This window comes from Anopheles aquasalis, chromosome Y, assembly GCF_943734665.1.
Source record: "Anopheles aquasalis chromosome Y, idAnoAquaMG_Q_19, whole genome shotgun sequence".
Taxonomy (NCBI): Eukaryota; Metazoa; Arthropoda; class Insecta; order Diptera; family Culicidae; genus Anopheles; species Anopheles aquasalis.
The window spans coordinates 3438105-3446316 of record NC_064879.1 but is presented as its reverse complement, the minus strand read 5'-3'; the positions used below and the strand labels follow the sequence as shown (position 1 = coordinate 3446316).

At 52.3% G+C, this 8212-nt stretch overlaps 4 protein-coding genes across 7 annotated transcripts in view; 2 read left to right on the top strand and 2 right to left on the bottom strand.

The window, feature by feature from the left end:
* Nucleotides 1-1649, top strand: part of LOC126579860 (uncharacterized) — a 4300-nt gene extending 2651 nt beyond the window's left edge. For both annotated transcript variants that reach the window (XM_050243517.1, XM_050243516.1), the window contains exon 3: nucleotides 1-1649. This exon is cut by the window's left edge and continues 972 nt beyond it. The gene's annotated coding sequence lies outside the window, so the exon portion shown is untranslated.
* LOC126579862 (trypsin alpha-3-like) lies at nucleotides 1448-2865 on the bottom strand. Its single transcript, XM_050243520.1, has 4 exons — nucleotides 2685-2865; nucleotides 2313-2588; nucleotides 2119-2232; nucleotides 1448-2051 (listed from the first exon to the last, which is right to left on the bottom strand). The coding sequence occupies exons 1-4, from the start codon at nucleotides 2814-2816 to the stop codon at nucleotides 1689-1691; spliced, it is 885 nt and encodes a 294-aa protein (XP_050099477.1). The 5' UTR covers nucleotides 2817-2865; the 3' UTR covers nucleotides 1448-1688.
* Nucleotides 2866-3121: 256 nt separating this feature from the next.
* LOC126579861 (trypsin-2-like) lies at nucleotides 3122-5108 on the bottom strand. 2 transcript variants are annotated; one of them, XM_050243519.1, is made up of 5 exons: nucleotides 4979-5108; nucleotides 4649-4842; nucleotides 3864-4139; nucleotides 3668-3781; nucleotides 3122-3572 (listed from the first exon to the last, which is right to left on the bottom strand). In XM_050243519.1, the coding sequence occupies exons 2-5, from the start codon at nucleotides 4805-4807 to the stop codon at nucleotides 3216-3218; spliced, it is 906 nt and encodes a 301-aa protein (XP_050099476.1). In that variant the 5' UTR covers nucleotides 4808-4842; nucleotides 4979-5108; the 3' UTR covers nucleotides 3122-3215. The 2 variants fall into 2 exon arrangements, with proteins under 2 accessions (XP_050099476.1, XP_050099475.1); XM_050243518.1 differs by lacking the exon at nucleotides 4979-5108 and having other exon boundaries at nucleotides 4649-4972.
* On the top strand, nucleotides 3518-8207 carry LOC126579859 (glycosaminoglycan xylosylkinase homolog). 2 transcript variants are annotated; one of them, XM_050243514.1, is made up of 5 exons: nucleotides 3518-3621; nucleotides 6621-6940; nucleotides 7034-7391; nucleotides 7473-7878; nucleotides 7981-8207. In XM_050243514.1, the coding sequence occupies exons 2-5, from the start codon at nucleotides 6650-6652 to the stop codon at nucleotides 8180-8182; spliced, it is 1257 nt and encodes a 418-aa protein (XP_050099471.1). In that variant the 5' UTR covers nucleotides 3518-3621; nucleotides 6621-6649; the 3' UTR covers nucleotides 8183-8207. The 2 variants fall into 2 exon arrangements, with proteins under 2 accessions (XP_050099471.1, XP_050099470.1); XM_050243513.1 differs by lacking the exon at nucleotides 3518-3621 and having other exon boundaries at nucleotides 6151-6940.
* The last annotated feature ends 5 nt before the right edge of the window (nucleotides 8208-8212 follow it).

Genomic DNA, 8212 nt, shown 5'->3' with positions numbered 1-8212 from the left:
TGTAATCCTTTCGCACACACTTGCACACCTTCTCCCCTTTTCCTGTTCCTTCCCTTCATACCTATGCTAGGTAGAGAGCAAACGGCTCTACCGCATCTGTATCATCATCGCCAGCGCAGCTCCCGGACCACCCTATGAACCGCTGGAACCGCCAGAGATATCGTCCCAGAGACGCTGGGTTCCAGTCGCACAGCAATCCACCGACCGTCCATCTCACGTAGACGACCAATGTCAGTCATTCAAGCAAGCCGCACGAACGCACAATAAAAAACGCCCAATAGTCGTCTCCCCGCCGCCCTTGCGGGGCGGGAAAGGACGAAGCAAACCAACACACTCGATTGACAATAAAGTAAAGCAGCTGGATATCCTTACCAAAAGACCTACCTAGTAGCTACTGCTGCTGCTACTGCTGCTCCATCCGCGAGCGCCATCTATCAATCCTGCAAACAGTACAGTACATGGCGAAAACAGATTGTACAACACACGTACACTACCCGCTTTACTGCAATCCGAAATGATGATGAAAGCTTTTTGCCTGTGATCGTGCGAAGGAAAACGACTCGTTTTAAAATCGCGAATATCCTCATCAGTTTGTTGAGCTGGTTGGGTTTCAGCCTATAGCTAAAGCTAAAGCTTGGAACACCTTAAATTTGGCCGCACTCTTCTTCTTACTGCAGTGCCCCTAGTGCTTTGCTACTCTGTTGGTGTCTTTTCAAAGGTATTGCATATAGTCTTTTAGTGATAAAAAATTTGCCAAAATCGAACCATACCATCAAAAGTTATCACCGATGGAACACGAGGGGTGAAAAAAAAATCTGCACAATCTGTATGAAAACTCAATTTCACTGGAGTAAAAACCCACGTAAAACCGCATTTTGGCAAAAACCAGCAGACAAATTGGACTTCAGCATTCGTAGAGGGAATACAAAAGTAACGTTTTAGCTCATTTGCGCAGATAAAATCACCCGTAAACTGCACATTTGGCAAGCGAACTGCAATTGTGGTTTGAAAACTACGGGCCGTTTCATGACGGGAGGGTCCATGAACGGCCGTTTGTCCATGTCCATGAAAGAAGAATCTCTGGTAACGAACATTCTTCCTTTTATTAAGTCTCATAAAGGTACCGTTAAGTTCTGGCCCGACTTGGCAAGCTGCCATTACAGCACAATGATCATAAATTGGTATCGAAACAACAGCATTGATTTCATACCAACAATCTTCAATCCACCAAATTGCCCACAGTGTCGTCCAATACAATTATATTGGGCTATTATCTACTAACACCTAAAGAAGACTAAAGAAGCAATACAAAATGATTAAAAATCCATCGGGAATATACAAAAGGTGGGAAAAAATGGCCAATGAGTCCTCTTCCACTACTGTGCAGTAAAGGATGTGTCGCATAAAACCAATAGTGCGTAAATTAATACTCAACGTGACCCAATAATTTAAACGCAATTTTTTTTATGGATAGCTAGATAAAATACCTACAAAATGACACCGTTTTCCATGTGTTTAGCTTATTTCCGGCCTGAGCTCTGTCCTGTGTTATGCGGTCAAATTTAAGCTGTTCCAAGCTTTAGTTCTAGCCTAATCGCCTGCTACCTGCACACACGTTTCGACGCGAACCTCGCAAGCAAGCCTTGCGCTGAATGATGATCCTGCGGAAAAAACTGCCTTGCTACCTGCTATCGCGCACCATAATAAGCAACGAGCAGCGTCGCGAGCAGCCCACTCCAAACACTGGCGGCGATCGCACTGGCACCGTTCACCCGGATCCATTCCCGGTAGTACGCAACGTCACTGTAGACACCCGGGAAGTTCTCCAGCCCGCACTCGTACCCGAACGAGACAACGCCAGCCAGCCGACCCTCGCAGACGAGCGGTCCGCCCGAATCACCCTGACAGCTGTCCTTGCCACCACCCGGCTCACCGGCACACATCATGCCCGGTACCAGCTCGCCATCGTAGCTGTCCGTGCTGTTGCAGCTCGACATGGCCACGATCGTTACATTGACCGCCATCAGCCGCTCGGTTGACTCCTGTACACCCTGTGTGTGCGTGCAATCAGCTATCAGTTCCCCTTATCGCGCCCTGCTACAATCGAAGAGGTCTTACCGCAATCGTGGTACCCCAGCCCGACACCTGGCACCGGGTGCCCACCACCGGTGCCTCCTCCCACAGCGCTATCACAACCAGCGTCGGATGGTCCGACGGTACGGCGCTACTCAGCTACGGAACGGATGAGAAATTGGGGAAAATTGACTAGTGACCCAGAAGCAACACGCCCCCCCGCCACCAGGGGCCCTTACCTTTACCAGAGCAATATCATTGCGCGACAGCTCATCATCGTACGCTTCGTGCACGAGCAGCTCACGGACCGGGCTGGTGAAGGTGTCGGCAGTTTGCGTGAGCCGCTCGGTACCACCACCAACGATGACGTAGTTCTGTGGCCCGAGCGGGCGCCCCAGACTGTCCATCAGGCAGTGCGCAGCGGTGAGGACCAGCTTTGCACCGATCAGGCTGCCACCGCAGATGTGCCCCCGTCCGAACTGCCGATCCTCCAGGTGCTTCAACCGAAGTGAAACCTTTTCACCAACAAAAACGAAAAAAAAACACGTGGCTTTCAGCTGGTGGTCCAGTCCAGTCCAGTCCAGTCGGGGTCCGGTGCGCGATGGACATACCTGATGCCTCGTATCGTCCGGGAACGCCTCAAAGCCACCAATGATGCGACCATCCGGCTCGCTTGCCACACCGGACAGGGAAGACGCGAGCGTGACGACGCCAAGAATTCGAGCGAAAACAGGGAAGCGCATGGTGCCCGCTGTACGATGCGCCTGCGACGAATGGCCGTCACTGGGGTCGAGGGTGCCCCCGTTTATAGTCCAATCGAGTGAGGCCCGTGGCCCACTTCAGACGGCGACATAAGACGACACTTCCCGATACTCATGCGCAGCGATGTGTTCATTGATTAGAGCGTCACGTGGGTACCCGGCAATTGCCGAGCAGGGATTAAGGGGGCAGCAGGCGGCATCTTCAGCCCCATTCTACCCTCCACACCAATCCTAACCTATCAGACCATCTATCCGGGCGCCATCTTCGCATATCTGTCGCTGTGTCGTACTATGTGTCGGTTCTCAAGCACGAGCTTGTGAATGTTTATTTGGGATTACAAGAGGATACAAGCACCCGGAAAGGGGGGGAAAACGGTACCATCAGCGACGGCCGAGGAACGTGACGAGTGCCACCAGCAGGCACCACCAGGTGGCGGCGCGTACGGTGCCGGTTCCATTCCTAGCAATCCAGTCCCGGTACGTCGCGACATCAGCGTAGACGCCCGGTTGCCTCGGGCGGGCACACTCGATCCCGTGCGATACGATACCGACGAGCAGGCGGTCACAGACGAGCGGTCCACCCGAATCGCCCTGGCAGGCGTCCTTGCCACCGGTCCAGACACCGGCACACAGCATCCCGTAACCGACCGTACCACCGTAGCTGTCCGGTGCGTTACACATACTCGTGGCAATGATTGACACATTGACCGCCATCAGCTGCTCGGTCGATGGGCCACCCTGTGTGTTTGCGTGGGAGCAAGAGGGAAAGAGATTAAGAGAGTAGCCGGTAAGTACAGTCACCTAACGTCACTTCCGGTTCACACAAAACTCACGAAGGAGGTGCTGCCCCAACCGCTCGTCTGACAGAGGGTACCGTTCGGGGGAACACGGCTCGCCAGCGGGATCGGCTGCAGCGTGGGATGGTTGGCGCCCACCTGCTTCGATAGCTGTGTGTGTGGGATAGAAAGTGAGGGGCCCCATTAGTGGTGATCCTGTTACCACGGCTTGCTGGTCCGTGTCACCGCGTACGATGAGCAAACCGATGTCGTTGAGGAATCCGCTCGCCCGGTAGTTCCCGTGCACGACGTTCCGCTTGACGTCCGACACGAAGGTGTTGGTGTTTTGGGTGCTGCGCGCCGTGCTACCACCGACCACCCGGAAGTAGCTGGCCGGGCGGGGCCGATCGCGATCATCCACCAGGCAGTGGGCCGCCGTGAGCACCGTGCCAAGATTGATCAGGCTACCACCGCAGATGTGACCGCGGCCGAACGACAGCACATCGCTCGATTTGCTGCGCACCGATACCTGCGTGGCGATTCAAACACAGAGAGAGAGAGAGAGAGAGAGAGAGAGAGAGCGATTCGTTATTACGCGTCATTTGGAAGGGGAGCAAGAGTTGCGTATCCACGTGACAGCACCGCCAGGTTGTGCGGATTTGCATGAATCATCAAATCGCTCCATCATTATCACTCTCCTGGCGGGCCGATAACGGTGGCCGGTGATCACTGCCACCTTTTTATCGTCCTACCGGCTATCGACACGCGAGTTCTGCGCGGGGAGTGCCAACCCCATGGAACTGTATCGTAACCATTCCGTTCTCTAATCTTCTACCAACAAGCATGTTGAGCAATCGAGGCTCCTGCGCTGGGGTGGAGGGAGGGGGGGGGGGTGAGTGCTATCAACCTTTAATGGCTTCCACTTCATATTATCAACCAACTTCCCCCCCATTGGCAAATGATGACTCAACTGCGTGCCTCAATTGACCGTGGATTAAACGGCAATTCAAGGGGGCTCGGGCGTCGTCCCGGTTTTACCTGATGCCTAGTGCTGGCTCCGTCCGCCACGAATCCTCCGACGATTCGTGGATCAGCCGCTTGACACGCAGGTGCGCCGCAGAGCAGGATGGCGTGCAGGGCGAACAGCATCCACGCTCCGGTTCGGGTGACAGTTGATAGTTTGCCGATTGACGCCATTTTATGCTCTTTACTTTGGGATGAACCTGATAGAGCTGCTAGCACAGAGAGAGAGGAAGGGAGAGGAAGTCGGAAGTCACAGGGCGCTCTAGTCACAGTTACCAAACAACAACAAAAAAAAGAAAACTCCCGGGCGCCAATCCGCCGGGTATTGCCGTTTGGCTTATTTACCGAAACTCGACTGAACACGGCACTCGGCCCGCGGTGGCCGTGCGCCGTCCGGCTTGCAACAGTCGACGTCGTGGTGGTTTCCTCCTCCCCCCCCCTCCCAGCGGTTCTTATCGCTCCGTATCGCTCCGGGGATACGTTATCGACGCGACGATTGGCCCGTTTGGCATGGGCGATGGGCTCCCAAAACCCTTCCAGTGCCCCCTATACCCGTTCCAGCGCATTCAGCTGATAGATAGTGACTGATTGGACCAAGATACCGCTTTGACGCTTTGTCTTGCAGGATATTGCCATAGTAGGAAGAGAGGTTTTCCCTGAGCACCCTAATCCGCTATTGAGGTGAATGTGTTAAGGGGGGAGCGGGCTTCGGTATTTAATTTTGTTTCGTGATACATATTTTTAACATTTTTCCCTGAATGCTGATCCTTTCAAGAGCATTGTGTAAAAATTTTGGGTCAATCGAAGCAAAACTGACCAAGGTATAGATTTTTTTAAATCCGCGTTTCATACAAGGCCTTGCGCGTTTCCAACGTTTTCAAAGTCGTTACTCATCGTACCGTAAAAACTACTGACCCGATCGATTCCAAATTTTTAACACATAATCTGTACACTTTCTGCCAGGTAGTCCCGTCAAGATTTTGTGAAAATTGTTGATACTTTTTTTTTTAACAAATCGCCAAAATTCGTGTCTTTAGGCAAAATGGCAAAAGGCGTCACTTTTTCAACTTCAACAATCTGCCAGAAATCGAACAATAGGAAATTCAATAAAAACTCGACGGGACTACCTAGATAAACTTCTAATCTTTCTAACGAATATAGATTTGTATTTTTCTGATGACCCATCACGCAGCTACGGTGGGCACCGGGAAAAAGTATCTTTTGGAAGACACGACTGTCTAAATGTGATGCCATGGATGAAGTTTGTAATCAATCTAGCCCAAAATAGCACTAAATATTCTTCAAAAGTTGTACTTTAATATGATGCACACTTAAAAAAATAAAGCTGAATGGTTACGTCCCAAAAAATCGTCAAAAATGATCCTTGTTATGGCCAGAAATTACCGAAGCCTGCTAAAAATGCTATGACTCATGCTTATTATTATTAACAGCTTTATCGCTTGTGCAACTACGACGATTACTGCCGTGGAACGTATCGGTCGAATACCTGGTAGGGGCATTTGCGATCTTAATAGCTGGTTCTTAAGATAGCAGAGGGCTATATCAGTTGAATTCAATCGCCAAAGTGGGGTAAATCCCCATGGAAAAAGAAGAACAGGAAGCTGCAGATATGGTGTAGGAAACATTCTGCCCGCTTTGCTGATAGCGAATCCCAAGGTCACCCCGCGAATCGAACAACTTTCAAGGTCGATCGCCCAGCAGCCGGTTCTGTTGTGGCGGTTTGCGGTTAAAAGTTTTGAAGCACGTGTGACATTGCGCCACAAACAACCATATGGCTGTCACATTTGTTGGTAAACACAAAGCACACACACATTCGACGCGGGCTGGAAAGAACGAAAGAACGGAAGAAGTGTTTCGTGTTCTTGTTGTTACTGCGGTGGTAGTTGAGAAGCCCACCACCTGAATGAAGTGCAGATGACAAGGTGCACCTTCTACAAACTGTTCCTACTGTTGTGCCTCTCCCTAGCAATCATCTGTTGTTTGAATGGCTATTTCATGCACTATCTACAATCAACGTTCGCACCACGCAAGCTGGTGGAACCGCGAAAGCATGGCTCACCTCGATCACCGGCCAGCAGCAGGACCACCAACCAGTCGCATAACCCATTAGGGGAGAGCTTTAACAATGCCCACCTGGTGCAGGCGGCTATAGTGCAGAACGCGACCACCTTGAAGCCGGAATTCAGGAACAAACATACCAGCTACTTCAGGATACGGCAAGCCATTCTCAACACCTTTCGCCTGCAACCGTACAATAGTAGCACGATTTGGAAGACGGTGAATGCGGTAAGTCGGCGAGGTGCAGGCGGTGAATGGCGATTTTACAAACTAATCGGACCTCATTTTCACCACCACCACTGTCCCCCCGTTTCCCTTTAGTGGCCCAAACGGAATGAAGTGATTCCGGCGCTCGAACCAAAGCTGGGTAGTGTGCTGGCCGCGCTACGGAGGGAACCGATCCGGGGGGTGAAAAAATCCCGCCGCGGAACGCAGCTGAAGCTGGTGCTGGAACTGTCCGGCCCGCAGTACGTACTGTTCAAACCGCGCTGGTACGAGCGGGAGGAAATCATCAACGGTACCGTTTACTCGGGCAAGGATCGTCACAACGCCGAAATCGTGAGCTTCCATCTGGCAGTGATGCTGAACCTGCGCTCGGCGCCCATCGCGGTGGGCCGTTCGATTTCGCTCCGGGACCACCTACCGCTGGTGGACGAGGAGCTGCGTCAAACCATGCTAGGTACGTTTTGCTGGCAGCGACGGCCCAACCATATAACCAGTTGCACTGCTGTGCATGTTTGCGTTTTCACCTCTCCTGCAGTCATTGATGGTCGGCAGTGTATTTACGGCTCGTGCCACTACTGCCGCCAGAGCGAACCGGTGTGCGATGATCCGCAAACCGGTACGCTCGACGGTGCCATCCTGTACACCATTCCGGGGAAGCTCGTGAAGTACCGTTCCCCGTGGCAGCGCACCTACAACACCGAGCGGAAGGCGGAATGGGAAACGAACGGAGGCTACTGTACGCTGGTCAATCGTACGCTGTCGCCCGCCATACTGCTGGACCTGATCGATGCGGCGGTGTTCGATTTTCTAATACAAAACGGTGACCGCCATCACTACGAAACGCGCGACGGCCGGTTACTGCTGCTCGACAATGGTAAAGGCTTCGGTAACCCGTTCGTCGACCATCTGGACATTCTGGCACCGCTGTACCAGTGTTGCATGTGAGTGCGCCCCGTGCAAACAGAGATGCGTCTCGCCAATCGCGAACATTTATTGAACCAATATTTTTTGTTTTTTTTTTAATATTAATATTTTGACCACAGGATCCGGGACACCACCTGGAAGCGGTTGAAGCTCTTTTCCGGGGGCGCACTGACCGATTTACTGCGGGAGATCGACCGACTCGATGCACTGCAGCCCCTGCTAACCGAGGCACACTATCTGGCACTTGAGCGGCGCCTACTCTACGTCTTCAGCACGGTGCAACTGTGCACGCAGAAGCACGGCAATAAAATGTTCAAATGAGCCCGAGCAGCGGGCCCACTAGCCACCCCT